The sequence below is a fragment of the Podarcis liolepis genome, assembly GCF_965112155.1.
Source record: "Podarcis liolepis genome assembly, chromosome: 12".
NCBI classification, from domain to species: domain Eukaryota; kingdom Metazoa; phylum Chordata; class Lepidosauria; order Squamata; family Lacertidae; genus Podarcis; species Podarcis liolepis.
This window is the reverse complement of record NC_139563.1, coordinates 10,026,423-10,047,309: the sequence shown is the minus strand read 5'-3', so window position 1 is coordinate 10,047,309 and position 20,887 is coordinate 10,026,423. Positions and strand designations below refer to the sequence as shown.

The following is a 20,887-nucleotide window of genomic DNA, read 5'->3' as shown; positions in this document are numbered from 1 at the left end:
AGAACACAGTAGGGAGCTATTGCAGGTGATGGGACACCTCAGTGAAGAGGTGACTTATTTCAAGAACATGATGGTGCTACATTCCATGGAGCTAGCCTGGTGCCATTTTGAAACGTGTGCTAGCATGAATGTCTTCTGTATCACAGCAACAGGCTGCTCTTCCCCTTGAAGTAAATCTGATTTTCAAAGTAATTTGAAGAACATGGTTTGATCTCTGCAGCCTTAAATCCACTTCCATGGTCCTCATACTCTAATGTTTCCATACTATTTACCGTCAAAGTTAATTACTGTGTTGTGGGTAACAAAGATGTCTCCTGGACATTGCCACTGCTATTTTTCCAGGAAAAGGGGTGCTGGAACTCACCACGAGAGTTCTCATAGAATGGCAATGGCACCCACCTGAGAGAGGCTGGAACTGAGTTTCGGTAAGTTCTGGCTGAAAAAAAGGCCTGTCTATTGCCAACAATATAGAACATGTTCATAAACCTCTCATGACTCGCAGGAATCTTTGATGTGCCAAATGGGAATCCCTATTCCAATCTCCTTTACCATCCCCTCATCACAGTAGCCTTCAAAAGAAACAATTTACAAACCAAAGGCCTTTTCATAGGGCTAATGTTCAGTGATGGCGTTCATTCAACTTACCCTCATCCCTTCAAATCGTGACAGGGCTCTTAATGGCCTCAAAGCTCTTAGGGTTCTGAGAGACTTTATGGGGCCCATGTCAGATTGTCCAGCCAAAGTTGCTACGAGGGTTACTAAGGAGACCTGCAGAAAAAGTAGTGAGGGGAGATGTTCAGTAGCAAAAGCACAAAGGAACAATTTCACTATGTATCTTAATCTGCCTCCTTGCCATGCACAAACATTTTTCAAACATGCTAAAGCACCGCTTTTTTGAATTATGGTGCTGGAGGAGACTCTTGAGAGTCCCATGGACTGCAAGAAGATCAAACCGATCCATTCTTAAGGAAATCAGAGACTCCAATACTTTGGCCACCTCATGAGAAGAGAAGACTCCCTGGAAAAGACCCTGATGTTGGGGAAGATGGAGGGCACAAGGAGAAGGGGACGACAGAGGACGAGATGGTTGGACAGTGTTCTTGAAGCTACCAGCATGAGTTTGACCAAACTGTGGGAGGCAGTGGAAGACAGGAGTGGCTGGCGTGCTCTGGTCCATGGGGTCACAAAGAGTCGGACACGACTAAACAACAACAACAACAAAAAGCACCGCTTCAAACCAAAACATAAAACCATTTTACACAAATTGCAGGGCTTCCCCTTAGGCAAGGAGAGTGCAAGAAAGCCCACTCGCTATACCTTGAAAGCTAACGGCACCCGTTACACAGAATGGTTCAAAGGCAACACTTACATCTACAATTATGAAATCAAGCCAGCACCAAACATTTGTGAAATATTTGTGGAATCCATAAGCCACCCACTTCAACAGCATCTCCAGGATAAAGATGTAAGTGAACAATTTGTCGGCATAATCCAGCATGATTTTAACATTTGGTCTCTCACTCAAGTGTATATCTTCAAATGCCTGGAATAAGAAAGTTAAGATGTATCTTGCTACTGATCAAGCAGAATTTTTAATTTGCAGACTCCTTTACAATCTTTCCTTAATTGTGTGAATGTACTGCAATTTTCCAATCCTACTGCATAACCATAATACTGGAGCTGTGCCAAACATATATATATATATATATATATATATATATATATATATATATATATATATCCATGAGAACTTGGGGGCACAGGACACGACAAATGAATGATCCCAGGGCAATCATGTACTAAATGCAGTGATATTACAACACTGGCAACCCATAACATAAAATACTCAGGGTGGCTTACAATAAAGTAGGGATGCTTAAAATTATCTGCACCTGACCCCTCTCAGAGACCCTCACTTGAGGCAACATTCCCAGGAGCCACAGGGACCCCAAGCCCCACCCAGGAGCTCCCTGTCTGCCTCAGCACTCTGCAAGGGCCAGGTTGGAGGCGTGGGTCCCCTCAAGGACTTACTCTGCCTGCCTCGACAGAAGTGAGGGGCACCTGCCCAGCCAGGCTCTAGCCAGGCGTGTGTCCGTCCGTCCCCTATCCCACTCACTTAGGCATTTGCTTCCTTTTCTGCCTTCCTTTTGCTGCTGCATCTGTGACTGGAGCAGTTGGGGAGGCTGCGTTGGGCTGCCATACGTCTGGGTTTCCCCAGTCATTTTAACCCTTATCGGAAATTTCCCCCAGACACAATTTCTGAGAGCCCAATCCCTTCTATGTCCGGGAAAACCCAGACGTATAGGCAGCCCTGCATACAACAACTAATCAGCAGGTGACATGATTATATACAGTAATTCATTAAACTAATGAGCACGTTAAAACTACTAAAACACTTGACTGGTGAAATACAGTACAGAAAGGAATCTTGATATGGTGGCACGTGCCATGCTGGTAAAAGAATAATGGGTCCACCATAATCTCAGAGAAATTTGGCCTTCCAAACAGTGTTTCCAGTCTAATAAGATTAAATAAATATCCAGTGGTGGTGGTGATAGAGGTGCATGAGTATTTCCCCAAACGGAAAACCTCATCCAAGCACCCAGTCAGGCTTCATTCTCGCTGCAATCCTATGCACTCTTACCTGGAAGTGAGTTCCCATTGAACTCAATGGGATTTATATCAGAGCGGACGTGCATAGGATTGCACTGATCAATGGTGATTAATACCATCTGGCTAGAGCTCCAATTCCCAAATCAGCAAAATGTGCCCCCTGTGTTTGCCAGCATTATTTCATCTTGGAATGGGGTGATGGTTTAGAAATATAATCTTTCTTTTCTCTGCTCTGTCCAGTGTGCCACTTAAGCCACAGAGTTTTGCGTGTGAGAATCAGATTAACATACCAGAGCTCCACTGCTCAGCAGAATCATGAACACAATGAAGCTTTCAAACCAGTTGTGCTCTACAATTCGGTAGCAGGTCTTTCTTAGGTTCCACCATAATCTGCCTGGAAACTTTTCAGTGTTCACCATACACCAAGGAAAACGCTGAGCAAATTCTGAAAGAGACAGACAATAAATAATAATCCACATTATGGGGTTGGTACAACCCTTGTAAGGGACGTGGGTGGTGCTGTGGGTTAAACCACAGAGCCTAGGGCTTGCCGATCAGAAGGTCAGTGGTTCGAATCCCCACGACGGGGTGAGCTCCCGTTGCTCGGTCCCTGCTCCTGCCAACCTAGCAGTTCCAAAGAACATCAAAGTGCAAGTAGATAAATAGGTACTGCTCCGGCGGGAAGGTAAACGGCGTTTCCGTGCGCTGCTCTGGTTCGCCAGAAGCGGCTTAGTCATGCTGGCCACATGACCCAGAAGCTGTACACCGGCTCCCTTGGCCAATAAAGCGAGATGAGCGCCGCAACCCCAGAGTCAGTCACGACTGGACCTAATTTTCAGGGATCCCTTTACCTTTACCTTTAGAACCCTTGTACAAGTTAAATAGTACTGGCGACTGACTTTTAGCATGCATCCTGCAATTAATGGAAGCTGGTGATCCCCCTTCCCATCACTGCTCTCGCTTACATCATTGTCAGCAGGTGGAAGCTTGCAAAAGAAGACAAGAAGCACAGGCTGGCCATTTTGGGTTGCAGCCCCATGTTTCTGAAATTATGTAGCCCTGCATAGAATAAATTGATGAAGTGCATCCTTACTTTTGGGAAAACAATTATCTGGCTCCGAGTCCTCAGCTAGTTCAGGGATCTGCTTCAGGAATTCTTCTGAGTTTGCTAGGTCCACGGTGCTGCCTTCTGAGCAGCTAATAATGTCAGCTCTCTGCAAAAGAAAAACAGAGCCTTGAGTTTTCTTATTTACCAGGCATTGTCTGTCGGTTTTGCCTAACAGGAGTGCAGCTAGAATTTTATATTAATGTCGTTAGCAGCCACATGTGGATTTTAAGAAATTTAATGCTAGGCATATTGGGAGGAGTGATTTTCACATCAGGACCACGGTGCATGGGAAAGGGAGATTTAACCTTTCAATTCCTAGGTGAAATCCTGACAAAACCCAACCTCCCTGCACCACAGTGCAACAATTAGTCACCGGAGTCAATAGGAGGATTTTTTCCTAAGGCTAATCTTTGCACTGGGAGGGATGTATTTTTACCATGAGGGTTAAAGTGTTAAACCTCATCTCCCCACATGGTATGGTTTTGGTGCCTGGTATTAAATTAAATCAAATCAAATCAAATCGGTGACACACTTGCTGTGTGATTAATGTAACACATATAAATTTCTGATCTACAATATCCATTTCGGCACCAAAAGAGAGGTTCAAAGGCTCTGAATCAGCATGCCTTACCCCTCAAAACAAGCAGGCAGGCAGGCAGGCAGGCAGGCAAGCAAACTAACTAACTAACTAACTAACTAACTAACTAACTAACTAACTAACCAACCAACCAACCAACCATCAGAGGCACACAAACAGTCAAAGAAAAATACTCAAAACAACCTGCTTGGGTTTCAGTTCAACACATTGAATGGTGACGTTTCAATTAGAGTTGTGACTTTGTTTGTTTGTTTCGTCCCGATTTCAATGCAACCTTTTTTTCCCTTACCCAGTTCCGCAATCAGGGCATTTAATCATCTGGATTATCATTATCTGCTTTTGCTTTTCTTTATTGGTGAATAACTTCTACCTCTTTTTGTTTTGGTGAGGAGGACCCAGCTTTCCAATGCATACTTGTTTCCCCAGGAGAGGAGATTTCAGATGTTCGGCTCCAGGCATCGGAACTCTTGCTCCGCTCTCCTCTCAATCGCAGCTGGTTTTCCTGCTGAAGATAAGCCACATTCATCTGCACTCAAGACCATGCCACTTGTATTTGTGTTTTTTTTTTGGGGGGGGGAGGCCTTTCCCTCCTACTGTTAGTTAAAGCCATGGGAGCTAAAGAGAGATGTATTTCTGTGACTCAAACAAAATTAATGTCATCTGTAGGGGAGTGGATTCTAATCGGGGCTGTGGCAGAATTTCTCCCTGCACCATTTCCCAGTGAAAATCTCTTGCCCAAGCTGGTATTTTCCTCACAGAGGGAAACATACAGGTATCCATAATGTGGTTGTATGTTGTGCCTCGCAGGGCAAATAGCACTGGAAGAGGGCATTTTCATGCAAGCATTCAGGAAAAAGATAAGGTCTCTTCCACACCCACTACATGCCTTATCAGAATCCCCACAGCCCCTGATCTCCCAACATCACATATAGTTTGGCCTTCCGGCAGGCAGCAAATCCAACAGCTTTATCAAGCGCTTCCTGAACCACTGTTCATTGCTGGTGAGCTGTGGTGGGCATATTGGGTCACGTTCTGTATGAGTAGCCTGTACCAGGTCTCTAGGTGGAGTAGCTACAGCATACAAGGGAAATGCACTTTTATTTCCCTGGTTATTGCTTCTTCTCAGTGCCATTTTCCTTTTCCGCCCTGATCCTCAGCCTCACTTTCCCAACACTGCCTCTTAATCTGATTGGCTGCAGCCACCCATGTGGTTTTGTTTACAAAAGTTACCAGGTTAGATTAGCGTCATGATGTTTCAGGATGTGATCAGTCAAATTTCACGCAAATGGGCAGGGGGTGGAAGGAAGCTGTGCTAGGAAATGAGGTGAACAATTAAGAGCAAAAAAGGGTGTATTCCATATTGAGCTTATTGAAGGAAATGTGGGGGTGATGATGATGATGAGAGGAGGAGGAGGAGGAGGAGGAGGAAAACCTCCTGCGGACTGCCTCACCAGAGTGGTGCATGCTCTGGTTATCTCCCGCTTGGACTACTGCAATGTGCTCTACGTGGGGCTACCTTTGAAAGTGACCCGGAAACTACAACTAATCCAGAATGCGGCAGCTAGACTGGTGACTGGGAGCAGCTGCTGAGACCATATAACACCGGTCTTGAAAGACCTACATTGGCTCCCAGTACGTTTCCGAGCACAATTCAAAGTGTTGGTGCTGACCTTTCAAGCCCTAAACGGCCTCAGTCCTGTATACCTGAAAGAGCGTCTCCACCCCCATCATTCTACCAGGACACTGAGGTCCAGCACCGAGGGCCTTCTGGCGGTTCCCTCACTGCGAGAAGCCAAGTTACAGGGAACCAGGCAGAGGGCCTTCTCGGTAGTGGCACCCTCCCTGTGGAACGCCCTCCCACCAGATGTCAAAGAGAACAACAACTACCAGACTTTTAGAAGACATCTGAAGGCAGCCCTGTTTAGGGAAGCTTTTAATGTTTGATATATTAGAGTATTTTAAAGTGTTTGTTTTGGGAAGCCGCCCAGAGTGGCTGGGGAAGCCCAGCCAGATGGGCGGGGTACAAATAAATTATTATTATTATTATTATTATTATTATTATTATTATTATTATTATTATTATTAACGGCACACAGGACTGCACTGAAATAGCCTATGAGCAAAGGTGAGGGAATGCAGCTGGTAACACAGTTAGGGCAGAAGCTAATCTTGTTCCTCATGAGGTGACCTCCTATCAGCACAATCACATCATTGGTTCTGCTTCTCATTAATTCTACAGTGTGACAGAATGTTCAGAAAGTGGGACAGAATATTGAGGACTGACATTAATATTGCTGTCTCCATTTCTGTCCGCTGCAATATTTGCCCACCTTTCCTTGAACATTGAAATGTGGCCTTCAGCTGACTCCTTACCTTCTCAGCATATTCTGTCTCCATGGCTGCCCCCTGCTTCTCATCAGCATCTTCAGACCCCTCGCTATCGGACTCGGGGGCAGCAATGGGAACACAGACAAACACATTGGGGTTGCTGATGAAATCATCCGGGATATGAACGGAGCACCTCTCCCCGTTCTTCTCGATCTCTCTGTTACCATGACTCTCCTTGAAGTTCGGGAGATCTTTTCGAAGCTCCAGCCCGTTCTTCTCAGATTCACATTTTATTTTCTTCTGAGCTGCCTTCCGCTTGTAGCCAAGAGCTTTGAAACAAAAAGCCAACATTGCCTGTTTTGCTGCATGCAGCCCTCGGTGGATCCGAGCGAAGGCAATTTTAAGGTTGTTCGTTTCTCGGTCGTCTTCCGGGAGTTGGAGGAGGTTGTCAGTGCTGAACGAGTTCAGCAGCAGGGCGATGAACAAATTGAGCACCTCAAAGCAACGGGAAGAACAAAGGTTTAACAACATTTCTAGCATAATTGTTTTGTTTTTTTCTGAAGAGATGGAAACACCTAATTCTGGCATGACCAGGAGACAAGGAAACCAACCAACAGCCAGGGATAGGAAAAATTTGTCAATTTTGGTTTCTCCCAGTTTCTCATTTTGTCAACCTTAAGTTCAGTTCTCCACATTTCCACATCAATTGACATGTGTGGGGGTTTTTTTATTTTAAAAAAACCCCATGAAAATTCATCAGCAATTTAGTGCACATTTATTGTGATATACACACTTTGTATGCAATTTTGCCTAATATATGCATTTCTGGAAATCGATTTTCTGTAATATAATGCATTTTTATGTTAGCTTCATTAACATATGCTTTTTAATGCACATTTTACCCTAGTTGTATGCATTGTCTACTCTTAAAATGATACATCTGTTTTCATTCTTATTAATTCTTTGCAAACTAGTTTTAGAGCATAGGTGGAATGAACAAATATTGACAAATTGGAGCAGAAAATCTGCCTACAAAGCCAGTTAAGAGTGAAAGGCAGGTAAGATGCTTTACTTCCTTCTCCTGTCTCCTTATTATGGAATTTCATTTCATTTCCCAATGGCTTGAGAAAAGACTGAAAGATGTGAGAACATAAGAACAGTAATATCCAGTCGCGGATGACTCTGGGGTTGCGGCGCTCATCTCGCTTTACTGGCCGAGGGAGCCAGCGTTTGTCCGCAGACAGTTTCTGAGTCATGTGGCCAGCATGACTAAGCTGCTTCTGGCAAAACCAGAACAGCACACAGAAACGCCGTTTACCTTCCCGCTGGAGTGGTATCTATTTATCTACTTGCACTTTGATGTGCTTTCGAAGTGCTAGGTGGGCAGGAGCTGGGACTGAAGAACGGGAGCTCACCCCGTCGTGGGGATTTGAACCGGTGACCTTCTGATCGGCAAGCCCTTGGCTCTCTGGTTTATACCACAGTGTCACCCATGTCCCTATAAGAACAGTAGAAGGGCCCTCCTAGATCAGGTCAATGGCCCATCTAGTCTAGCCTCCTGTTCGCACAGTAACCAACCAGATGCCCATGGGAAACCTGCAAGTAGGACCTGAGTACAACATCACCCTCCCCACTTGTGATTCCAAGAACCTGACAGAAGCAGCCCAGGACAGATTTTCTGGAATACTACCATTCCACGTACTTGCCTTATTTTAAAGATACAGCATGAGGATGGACTTTTCAAACACATTTCCCCTTTTCATTAACAGCAAAGCAAAATTTTGATAAAAAGGGGAGGGGAAACCAAAAGGTACCTGTAAACTCACCACTAAATTTCCAATCACCATGACCAGCAAGAAGACAAGCAAGCACATTGATTGCTCATTGACCACCATGCAACCCCACATGGTTTCAATCCATTCTCCACACAAAATTCGGAAAATAACAAGGAAGGAGTGGAAAAAATCTTGCATATGCCATCGTAGTTTGCAGTCATCGGCCAATTTCTTACAATGAGTCTTATAGTTGCCCCCAAATAGCTGCATTCCAAATACAGCGAAGATGAAGACGATAATGGCCAGAACGAGGGTGAGGTTGCCCAGAGCATCCACTGAGTTTAAAATTATCTTAATAAGGGTGTTTAAGGTTGGCCAAGACTTCGCCAACTTGAAGACTCGCATCTGTTGGGGAGGAAAGTATTGTATTGTTAGATAACCAAAGAGCAGAACAGTTTGGCAGTTTCTATTTTTTGTAGCCTTCAGTTCTAACTCTGTTTATCCTTCTTTTCAGCTTCATCTTGCCTTTTCGTTCTCTTTTGAACATATTGTTATTTATTATGTCCGACTCTCAGCAGCCAAACAAACATGTTTAGCCTGGAGAAGAGGAAGTAAGGGGTGATATGATAGCCATGTTCAAATATATAAAAGGATGTCACATAGAGGAGGGAGAAAGGTTGTTTTCTGCTGCTCCAGAGAAGCGGACACGGAGCAATGGATCCAAACTACAAGAAAGAAGATTCCACCTAAACACCTTAACATTAGGAAGAACTTCCTGACAGTAAGAGCTGTTCGACAGTGGAATTTGCTGCCAAGGAGTGTGGTGGAGTCTCCTTCTTTGGAGGTCTTTAAGCAGAGGCTTGACAACCATATGTCAGGAGTGCTCTGATGGTGTTTCCTGCTTGGCAGGGGGTTGGACTCGATGGCCCTTGTGGTCTCTTCCAACTCTATGATTCTATGATTCTAAGTGCCTATGGGGAAGCCCCAAAGCAGAACATGAATGGAGTAACACACTCCCACTCATTTTTCCCTAGCAACCGGTATTTAGAGGCATGCTCTCTGCCATGCTGGAAGTAATAGTTGGCCATCGTGTCTAGTGGCCACTGATAGCTTGTCTCCTTCATGTCTCTCCCAAGCAGCACAGCACAGCACAGGAGCTGGCCTTGGGCACATATTTTCTACTCCCTTCCTGGTCCTGAAAGTACCGGGTGGCCTTGGGGAAGTTGCTGCTTCTTGCCCTCAATTTCCTCTATCTGAAAATAACATCCCTCACAGGGCACATCTGGAGATTAGCAAGTTAAATCTTTCACAGTGCTCCACAAATGTGTAATCAATAGTGATCTTCTGCAAGAGATGTAGCTCGTGGGAAATCCTGTCCTATACGTCCATGAAAAAAGAAAGGAAGGAAGAGGAAAAAAGAGAGCGAGGAATTACCAGCCTCAAGGTCCGTAAAACTGTAAAATTTCCTTTCCTGCTGCCTTTTTTCCCTGAAGCCTTATTCTCTTTGGGTTCACTGCTCAGTTCAATGATGCTTATGAAGACAATCACACTGTCAAAGATATTTGAGCGCTGCTGAAAATAATAATAGGGATCCAGTGCAATGATTTTCAGGATCACTTCTGCAGTGAAAATTCCGGTGAAAATCTGCAAAATAGAAGTGGAGACGTCAAATCTGCATGTTCCAGAATCCTCTCTCCTCATGCCGGGGTTAGGGACAGTTCACATGACAAACAGGCACGTTGAGAAGTCCGCAAACCCTTCCTGGGGGGCTCCATTGCGGTCTGGCACTCCCTCCATCACCCTTCACAATCAGACAAGGGAGGCCCCTTGGGCTGTGTCCCGGGCAGCAAAGGACGTCCCTGGGCTGAGTTTGCTGCCCAGGCAACAGATCCTGCCAGCTCGCTCAATCAGCCAATTGTGAGTGGGCAAGGGGGTGGGCCGCTTCTGGAGGGTGGGCTCAGTCTGCTCCCTGGGCATATAAGAAGAGCATGTGGCTTTTTCCTGGCAGCCACTCCTAGAGTCAAAGTGAATGGCAGCACGTCTGCCACCTTTCCTTTGGCTTGCACTATTAGACAACATTGTGAGATTTATAATATTAAATATAATTTAGTTTCATTTGCAGACGATATTCTTTTGTTTATTTCGTACTATTCAGGCTAGTATTCCCATCTTGGTGCAAACAATAGGTGCTTTTGGTAAAGTATCTGGTTACTCTGTTAATTGCTCCAAATCAGAACTGATGCCAATAAGTCAAAACCTGATTACCCATTCATCCAAGGAATATAAATTCCAGATTTGTTCAAAATCTATTAAATATCTAGGTATGCTAATACCAAGAGATATAACCGTTTGTCATAGTTAACAGAAATAAATTAATAAAGAATTTTCTTCAGGTAGTGATAGGTGAGAATCATTGAACCTTATACCTTTTGGGGAAGGGTGAATGCTGTCAGAAATCGATACGATAATAATAACAAACGCATAAAAGCTTATTACATGCTGATGCAGAACATCCTGCTTGCCAGAATTCGCTTACCTTGTTGCCTATCCCAAGCATGGCCTCGAAATCAGGGGACATTTTATAGTGTTCTAGCGCCATAAATAGAGTATTCATCACAATGCAAACTGTGATTGTGAGGTCCGTAAATGGATCCATAACAAAAACGCCCACATTCTTCTTTATCTTCAACCACAGTGGGCAAAAGTTCCACACAAGATACTTTGCAGCCAAGTTCTTCAAGAAGCGGGGGCACTTCCGATTAGATTCTTCAAGTTCTAAACATTAAACACAATAAAGTAAGGTCCCCCCTCCCCATAAAAAAAAGATTTAGAAACACGCGCTTATGGTCAGGAAGTGGGATCAATAAGTACTTGTGAGAACAACTCCTACTGAATCTGTTGCTGCTCCAGCAGAATTCTTTTTAAAAATGTACGATCAAGGACTATTGTAATTGATATCTCTGTTAGAATTCCTGCTCCATGATTGCAGTCATGGGATTGTTGACTTTCACATGATGGTATATGTTTTGTCTCCACAGAGTGGGATGTGACGGAGTCAGGATGTTTGTGTTACTGTGTTCCGTGAAGTGGGACTATTGTCCTTTGTTCTTTTTCTCTTTGCTATCTCATGCTAGAGAGAGAGGGAGCCATGTTGCAGTGCTCCGTGTGTGTTTATATGTAAATAAAGTAGATTAGCCAAAATGCTGAGTTGCTGAGGTCTATTATGCAACTGCGCAAACTCTGCGGATTCCTAAGTGTGCCGGTGTCCGTGGGCATCAGTCGCTGTGATGTTCGGGCTGAAGAAAGCTTTTGAAGCTCCTGAACGGAGGGAGGAGGGAGGGAGAGAACTTGCCAGTCAGGCATGTGTCTCTGCCAGGGTCCTACTCGAGTGTAGGCCGAACTCCTAACAATCCCATGGGCCAGTTCTTTGTAAGACCATAGGAAACTATTTTATGTCAGAGGCTTTGTCCAGCAGGTTCAGTGGCTTTCAGGAATCTTGCCTAGCTCTTCATGAAGACACCTGGGATGAACCTGGGGCTCTCCACATAGAGGGCATGTTTCTTTGACCACTGAGCTACAGCTCATGTGACTGTATCGCTATTCCAATTTCACTAGCTTCCTATCTGTTTCTGATCCCAAAGTGCTAGCTAGTTACCTTGAAAATCCCTAAATGGCACTTCCCGCCCTACCGGTGGGGAAAGGGTGAGAGAAGATCTACATTTATTTTATTATTTTTATTTCTTAAATTTGTATATTGCCCTTTATCTGAAAATCTCAGGATGGCTTACAGCATAAACATACAAAGTAAAAACACAAAATTCATATGAAAAACCAGAACAAAACAAACCCGTAGCCCCAACTCCCACATCAGGAACAAAGGGACAGTAAAGGTCTACATTGGGATCGGCTACCCCTGTGATTCCTGCCACCTGAAGCAGTCGTCTCATCTTGCCTCAAGGCTGGGCCAGCCCTGAATCCCTATTTAAAGGTGATATGCAACACAGGAACAATACATAGACCCAAGTGCAAGTGCTAAATCCGCCCATTTATGGCATTTAAAGCATGTCCTTAACCTTGGTATCCAACCACTATATTGGCGCCCATGAATATGCAACAACATACCTTCCAGCGCACTGGTAATGATGCTGACTGCACTTGCTGCCCTTTGTCTTTGAAGTGGGTGATTATAATAATCTACTGAGAGACGCTGAGTTTGGAACCTCTTGTTGGCTTCATCACAAGAAGTAGTCTGTTTAAAGATGTAAACAACATGTCTAGTTATGGAAGCTTTATGTGCTTCGATCTCAGGCGGGAAGAGAAACAGATATGAACGTAAATATGATTATTGCAAAATTCAGCGGATCCCACAGTCTTAATACATTCGGAGGAAATGTCGAGTGACCATGAGTATTATTGTTCAGTCGTTCTAAGTTTCATTTTCCTCTCACTTCACTATTTATTAGTTCCTTCCTCACCCAGTTTACATGCAACTCAGGACAACACTTCATGCATTTGATGAAGCAGGCTGTAGTCCATGAAAGCTTCTGTCATAATGCATTTGTTAGTCTTCAATATGGGTGTGCCTTTGGAATCTTAGTTTTAGAGCTGCACAGCAGTCCTTACCTAAAAGAGAATGGATGCACTATGGTGCAGAAAGAAAATATTTGCTATTTATTCATACCACAGGGCTCTCACCTCTTAGCTCTTACTACTCCTTCTTCTTTAAGTCTGCCCCTGCCACCAAACTTTTTGGTAACGCTCCCCACCCTCCATGCCCACTATTCACAAATACATTTACAGTGAGATTCTGTGAATGCCTATTTGGAAGTAAATCCCATTGAGTTCAATGAGGTTTACTCCCAGAGAAGTGATTAGAGGATAATAATCTTAATTGTTGTTGTTGTTGTCATTTGTTTGTTTGTTTGTATATATATATATAGAGAGAGAGAGAGAGAGAGTTGCAAATTGCCCTGGGACTAATGATGAAGGCTGGGGAAGAAATTTAAATCATCATCTGTAGGGAAGTAATCTGAGGATAATTTTTAGGGGTGGAATCATTTTTCCTCTAGGTACAGAAAACATATATAGCAAACATTGATTACTGCATCCTAGACAACTGGGGGGAAGCCACCAATCAGAAAATTGCATCTGTCTGATTTCATTCTCAACTCACCAGATCTCCTTTCCCAGGATTTTCCATAACTGGAGGAAGTAATGACCCTTCATTGGAAATGGGATCCATGTTAAACGGCCTTGTTCCACTGCCCCCCATCAATGAAACCATCCCATTGCAATCGTCTCCAGCGGCCCATCTGCCGGGCTGCATGTAGTTTGGAGCTGTCAGGCGAGGACTGTAGCTGGTTTGACTTTGGATGCTTGGACGCCTTCCCATTCGTGCAGCCAGCAGTGTGCTGTGCTGGATCTCCGTCTCCCCAATGCTGCTAGATTCATCCTCCCCAAACTCAGCCCTTGAACCAGCATCTCGGCCGGATACATGGAAATTGAATACACTTCCATGACTTGGTCGGCGTCTGGTTGGGTTTGAACTAGGACCGTAATTGTGGCTAATGAGAGACTGCAGAGATCAAAAGAGGGGGGAAAGAGCAAGAGTGATGCAGACTTTGACATGCTCTGTACTAAATACATTTAATGTTGGGTGTAAGAGTCACTTACAGAAATCCTACCGATTGCAGTAGAAAACTTTATGACTGGCCTTGTGCCTTCCTGTTAATAAAGAGCACTCTGCGTTCAGAATTGGCAGCTTGTTAGGAGTGATAGCTTGCTTCTCATTAACTCAGTCTTGCACATACACTCCCGTCTCCCAGTTAACTACTCCACAAAATTTTCCACTAGTACTTAAGTCTGTTAATCACTTATGGCTTCCTTACCAGTCACAGGAACCAAGGAACTTGCTATTTATAAGCCTCTGTTAATTCTCATACTTACAACGCCAGGATACGTTGTCGAATGCCTTTTCGGCATCAATGAACAATAAAGCTGCAGGAATTTCATTTTTGCATTCTAAATATTCAATGATATTTATTGTATGTCTTATGTTGTCTTTTATTTGCCTATTGGGTAAAAAACCAGCCTGATCAGTATGGATAAGATTAATTAGGCATTTTTTAAGTCGAGTCGCCATTACGTCTGCATAGATCTTATAATCATTATTCAAGGAACCTGCTATTTATAAGCCTCTGTTAATTCTCATACTTACTGCCATGCGAACCTACTAGGACCACCAAGGAGGATTACAATTTTGTAACACCTTTATTCAGACAGATGACACTGCAACTGATTTATTCTATGGCTGTTAGTTGATTTATGGACAGGGTTTGCTATTTTTTATTGTTGTGACCTACTAGTGACCTATTACTGAGAACTGCTAAGAGTAAAGGAAAAACAATTACATCACATATAAAGCTTTATGCATAGATTGGTTTCCTACTGTTGTAGAATATATATACTTTCTAAAATGTAAATTTGCTAAAAACATTCATGTAGATTTAGGGTTGGCAAATGCTGATTAAAAATTAAGTGTCTTAGTTAAAACCTTTTTTCTCCCTTCATTTAAACTCCTCCATCTATGAAGACAAGTTAGAGTGCAATTAAAAGTGAAAAGAAATAATGGTTGGTTAAAGCTATGGTTTCCCCAGTAGTGATGTATGGAAGTGAGAGCTGTACGATAAAGAAGGCTGATTGCCAAAGAATTGATGCTTTTGAATTATGGTGCTGGAGGAGACTCTTGAGAGTCCCATTGACTACAAAGAAGATCGAACCTATCCATTCTGAAGGAATGCTCACTGGAAGGACAGATCCTGAAGCTGAGGCTCCTGTACTTTGGCCACCTCATGAGAAGAGAAGACTCCCTGGAAAAGACCCTGATGTTGGGAAAGATTGAGGGCACAAGGAGAAGGGGATGACAGAGGATGAGATGGTTGGACAGTGTTCTCGAAGCTACTAGCATGAGTTTGACCAAACTGCGGGAGGCAGTGGAAGACAGGAGTGCCTGGCATGCTCTGGTCCATGGGGTCACGAAGAGTCAGACACGACTAAACAACAACAAAAGCCTTATGAAATAACTACCGGTTTCCGATAGCTGTCACTAGACTGTGATTTTGGGGTTTTGGGATCTTCCCCATAATCTTCCATCCCCAAAGACAACTTTTTCATTCTGTTGCTTCGTTCTTTGACCTCTTTAGAACCTATAGGTGACACTTCAAATGAGCTATGAGACATGCTGTCGTTTTCTTTTGCAGCTAATTCCTAGAATGAAGAAAAAGAGAAGTGCACATTGTACCATTATGTCTTCATATGAGATAATAATAATAATAATAATAATACTTTTTGGTATGACAACTTCCCATTCACAGATAACAGTTTGCATTGGATATCCAAATTACTCACAACCTTCATGATTTTAAAGTAAATCACGGTGTTTTTCTAAAAGGATTTTTGTCTTGACGGATTTTTCTTGCCTAGCAGGTGTTAGCTATGTTTCAAGTCTGAGTTCCTAGTTTTTGGACACATGAAACATGGAAGCTGGTGCTTAATCTCCTATGGAAGCATCATAATTAAGTGGCAAGTTCTTGCTTTGACCATGTTTAGATCCCATCCCATGCTCAATTTATGCTTTCCCCATTCTAAAGAGCTTTTTTTATGCCAGCAGACCTATGCAGCTGTTAAAAAAACATTTGATTAGTCGGTCATTTTAATTACCATTTTGTATTGTTTTTAACGGTGTTTTATGATTTATTGTATACATACTATATATAACTACTGCTATAAACTATGTTTCTGGGGAAATGGAGGTAGTTGTAGATTAGCAATGGGGCAATATATGAACCTCCTGCTCTTTCTTCAGCATCTCCATGGCTTCACGAAATTTCCTTTCTTTTGCTTCTGTTTCAGCAATAGTGGCTGTGCTCTGTTCTTCGTAGGCCATCGTGACCACGGCCAAGATCAAGTTGACCAGGTAGAATGATCCCAGAAATATGACCAGCATGAAAAACAGCATATAGATCTTCCCAGATGCTCTGAGAGTCTGTAGTCAGAAAGAATACAGTAATCATTCTTTTGGTTGTGGTGTTTACAAAATGTTAAGGTTTTCATTACCAGTTTCCCATATGTTAAAGGGAAAAAGGCCTTTGAAATCATATAGAAAACATGAACCACACTAAAAAATAATAATACAGTAATTCATTAACCAAAATAAAGATGACAAAAGAAACAACATTAAATCTAAAAATGACACATGAAATTCTTTGCTATGCATGATCCAAGCTTTGCTTAAAAACTGCCAAGGAAGGAGAGTCCACAACCTCCCAAGGTGGTCTGTTCCACTGTTGAACAGCTCTTACTGTCGGAAAGTTCTTCCTGATGTTCATTCGGAATCTCCTTTCTTGTAAATTTAATCCCCTGGTTCGGGTCCTACCCTCTAGAGCAAGACAAAACAAGCTCGCTCCATCTTCAGTGGCAGCCTTTGAGATATTTGAAGGTGGCCATCATATCTCCTCTCAGACTTCTGCCTTTTGGACCCAAGAGAACCCTTAGATGGCTAACAATATTTTGACTTTTTTTTTACAAGAAGGAACATTCATAACTGTGATCCCCCTTCTGCGCTCTGAGGTGGCACAGTTTATTCTACCAGCTCAGGACTCTGTGACAACATTTCCATCTCATATTATCACCCCAGGATTCCGCTTGGTAGACTCTAGCATATCATTCTGCTACTTGTATAGCGATGACGGGAGCTGTAAAAGGTAGGCAGACTATGGCAGTTTCCCCATGCAATTTGTTTCAAAAGAATTGAAGCATATACCTGTTGATAGAGGCGTTCCCAGTAATCCTGCGTCATGAGGCGGAACAGGGAAAGGAAGGCCCAGCCAAACGTATCAAAGCTTGTGTACCCATAGTCAGGATTTTCTCCAACCTTCAGACATACATATTTCGGCGGGCAGGAACTGCAAATAACAACTTTGTTTCAGTGATAAAATTCTCCAGCATTTAAGTATGAAGAGAAAGTTCTGCCAATACAGTGGTACCTTGGCTTACATATGCTTCGGGTTACAGATTCCGCGAACCCAGAAATAGTACCTTGGGTTAAGAACTTTGCTTCAGGATGAGAACAGAAATTGTGCTCCGGCAGCGCGGCGGCAGCAGGAGGCCCCATTAGCTAAAGTGGTGCTTCAGGTTAAGAACAGTTTCAGGTTAAGAACGGACCTCTGGAACGAATTAAGTACTTAACCCGAGGTACCACTGTATATGGAGAGACTTGAAAATATGTGAATCTTTTTTTTTTCTTTCTGAAACATGGCTCCTACATTCAGCAGAGCTGTGGCTCCCAGTAGGTGGGCCAGAGTGGAATTTGTGGCCCTCGGGCTGGAAATCGTTCCCCACCCTTGCAACAGAACTGCAGCTTCCAACTGAAAATGGTAAATCTCAGATCTCACCACACGGGGCACATTCACAATGTTCCACATGCACAAACGATGAGAAGGTCACATTTGACTTTGAACACACAAAAATTGAATTTGAGAATGTGGGCCACAGTTTTGGGAGGAGGGGAGGTAAGTAAGCAGAAAGTAAATAAATATTCGGAGTGAATAACAGATATTAAACACACTCATAACAGGTATTATGTAAACTTACCCACCATCTGAAGCATTGCTGCACAATAAATAATCTTCAGTGCCATTCTTATGTATGTAATTCACTGCAACGAAAGAGTCAAGGATAAATAGGGTTCCAGATAAGTAGAGGTTCTAAAACAGGCAGTCGTTTTGTCAAAACCCATGATTATCGTCCTGGCTTATCAACAAACCACAGATTAAACTAATCACTGTTCCTCCAGTTCTGATATAATATGAAACAGTTTAGTTTAGTTTAAAACCAGAAGAGGGTGCTTCTAATCGCATCTGTGCTAAAGGAGGGGAGGGGAAGGAAGAGCGCATGAGCCCAAGGTTTCCTGTTGCTCATGCACTAAACTAAACTAGGGTTGCCATATTTCGAAAAGTGAAAATCTGGACACAAAAGTTGTTGAGCTTTCTTGGCCAAAGTTGTTAAGTTGTTGAGCTTTGGCAAAATCACAAGGACGTTTTGGAGCTAATTTTAAGGAAAACTGGCAACAACACCATTGCCTCCATGCAATATTGTCAGAACTTGGAAGCTGCAGCCATGCAACCCCCAGTAAGCGAGGCTTCAGTGGGGGCAGCAAGGGGGATGGCATCATTTGTGCACAATATGGTTACCAGTGTGGTCACGCCACAGATTTGAATAATGGCATTATGATACTGGATTTTGCCTTTTACACAACTGCTGCACATTTGGATGACTAGCATCCTGTCCAGTGAAGCTGAACATTAGGAGATTCTAGGCAGTGCAAAACAAATACTTCTTCACACATAGTTTGACCTATGGTATTCCCACCCACTAGATGTAGTGATGACCACGACCTGGATGACTTAAACAGAGAATTAGATCAATTCATGGAGGTTAAGTCTTTTTGATGGCTACTAGCCATGAGGTTATGTTCTACCTCCACTGTTGGAGGCACACTGTGTCTGTAAATACTAGTTGCTGGGTATCAGAGTTACACAGTGAGCCACTGTGAGAACGGAGTGTTGGACTTGATGGCCCTTTTGCCTGGTCCAGCATGGCAGAGGCAAATTTAGGGGAGCATGTCAGGTTCACCCACACTGGCTACTGAGCCAAGAGGGTGCTGCAATAATGATTTAGAACGGAAGGCAAGAGGCGGGGGCTGCTGAATTTCGGCATCACACCACTGAAATTTGAAGGCCCAACATTCTCCACTGAGCAGGGGCCTCCTTCTTATGTTCTTATTTTTGTTAGACAATAGCCTTTTTACGTAGGAATTGTTAAAGAACTCTTCGGTGGATGCAACCAGGACTTGGTGATTTGTTCATTTTTAATTTGTCAGTAAGACTTAGTACTTGATCAGTTACCACCTCAATTCCTTGGACTCTCATCCTGTGCAAGTTAAGGCACGGGGTTCCGTTACAATCACACCACTCATGGAAGCACACTTGGGAGTTTGAAAGTAAGATTGCAATAATCCAAAAAGGATTTATCCCAATGCCACCCGCATGGCAAACCTACCAAAGCACTTATCTGATATTTATAAATCTCACTATTCTTAGGAGTAACAGTCTGAAGTGGCAGACTCGTGTGTTTTGTTTGCTAGGGCCAATTTCAAACCTGGAGACAGAAGATAGAATAAATCCATTATTTTGCAAAGATCTGAGGACAGCATTTACCTGGGCTATTGGTAAAATTCTCATACGGAGTCAAGTTCTGTTTAGATGAAAAGGATGTTTCATTGGATATGCTCTGGCTGATATATTCCGTGTAGTTCTTGACACATTTGTGTCTCAAATGTCCTTTAAAGAGCTGAAGACCAATGAGGGCAAACACACTCAGGCAGAAAACAGTCAGGATCATAACATCTGCGAGTTTCTTAACAGACTGGATTAGGGCACCTACAATGACTTTCAGACCTGCAGAGGGGGGAAATGAATGACATATTAAATTCAAAATCAAAGTACCTGCAGAACAATTTGGAGTGCCCAAAATGCATACACCAGTTCTGATATTAATTTTAGAACTTATCTGAGGTAAACTCAAAGTGAAACATAGTGGAATGTAGTGCAAATAAACCCATGCTTTCCTAAATATTCTGTGTACAGCACTTAGTAAATTGTTTTATGTGCTCCATTTAATAAATAAAAAACAACAGATGGATGGAACAGAGAAAATCTGTTCATTGTTGGTAGCAAACCTATACAGCATCCGGATCTGTAATCAGTGGTCTTGAATTTTCAGCACAGTTTGTATGATTTGTAAATGGGCAGCCAGCCAGCATGTTTTGCTTCGTATAAAAATAATATCAAATGAACAATCACTAACCATAACTGTTTGCAACAGAACATGAAGCAATTGATTTTCTCTACAGGTGGTACAGCAAGCTAACATTTTTATTATTATTATTTTTTAACACCTTCAAATGATGAAGGTATTTCATCCGCTTAGGGAAGATAACCTGCATTTGGAAGTTTTCAAAACAACATTTTAGGGGTGTTTTCAAAATCAGCTCCCTCACCCACCCACATTGAAGTGAACAGAAAAATACGATAGGTTTTTATTTTGTCCTCATGAAAGTTTCGGGTTCTTCCCCATCCCCAGCATGCTCCTCATGCATGCAGGGGTGTCCCCCCCCCCCGTGTTTGCATAATGTCATTGGCTAACCCATAATTCTCCCATTCATTCCAGATTTTCCCTTTCCGGGGGAAATCCAGTAAGCAAAAAACAACAACCCAACAACAAACAGTTGCCAATACCCCATTTGCAAATTAAGCCCCTGTTTGGAAGCATCTCAGTTTGCCAGCAACTTGCAACACAGTACAGGATACATGTATATTTATGTACGGTATTCTAGTATTTCACAGA

The 20,887-nt window shown here is 43.0% G+C and overlaps 1 protein-coding gene across 6 annotated transcripts in view; it reads right to left on the bottom strand.

Annotated features, from left to right (window-relative positions):
- Nucleotides 1-20,887, bottom strand: part of LOC310689212 (sodium channel protein type 5 subunit alpha-like) — a 36,732-nt gene that overhangs the window by 12,018 nt on the left and 3,827 nt on the right. For 3 of the 6 annotated variants that reach the window (XM_083466582.1, XM_083466579.1, XM_083466581.1), the window contains exons 3-18: nt 19,699-19,938; nt 18,074-18,137; nt 17,244-17,385; nt 16,269-16,466; nt 15,509-15,688; nt 13,596-13,997; nt 12,545-12,671; nt 10,959-11,197; nt 9,857-10,066; nt 8,474-8,827; nt 6,693-7,142; nt 4,690-4,824; nt 3,707-3,827; nt 2,904-3,058; nt 1,370-1,543; nt 646-768 (exon numbers count right to left, since the gene is read on the bottom strand). In XM_083466582.1, the coding sequence (XP_083322708.1) occupies nt 646-768; nt 1,370-1,543; nt 2,904-3,058; nt 3,707-3,827; nt 4,690-4,824; nt 6,693-7,142; nt 8,474-8,827; nt 9,857-10,066; nt 10,959-11,197; nt 12,545-12,671; nt 13,596-13,997; nt 15,509-15,688; nt 16,269-16,466; nt 17,244-17,385; nt 18,074-18,137; nt 19,699-19,938 (3,314 nt within the window). The remainder of the gene's footprint in view (nt 1-645; nt 769-1,369; nt 1,544-2,903; nt 3,059-3,706; nt 3,828-4,689; nt 4,825-6,692; nt 7,143-8,473; nt 8,828-9,856; nt 10,067-10,958; nt 11,198-12,544; nt 12,672-13,595; nt 13,998-15,508; nt 15,689-16,268; nt 16,467-17,243; nt 17,386-18,073; nt 18,138-19,698; nt 19,939-20,887) is intronic. The other 3 variants (XM_083466580.1, XM_083466583.1, XM_083466584.1) reach the window with 3 other exon arrangements.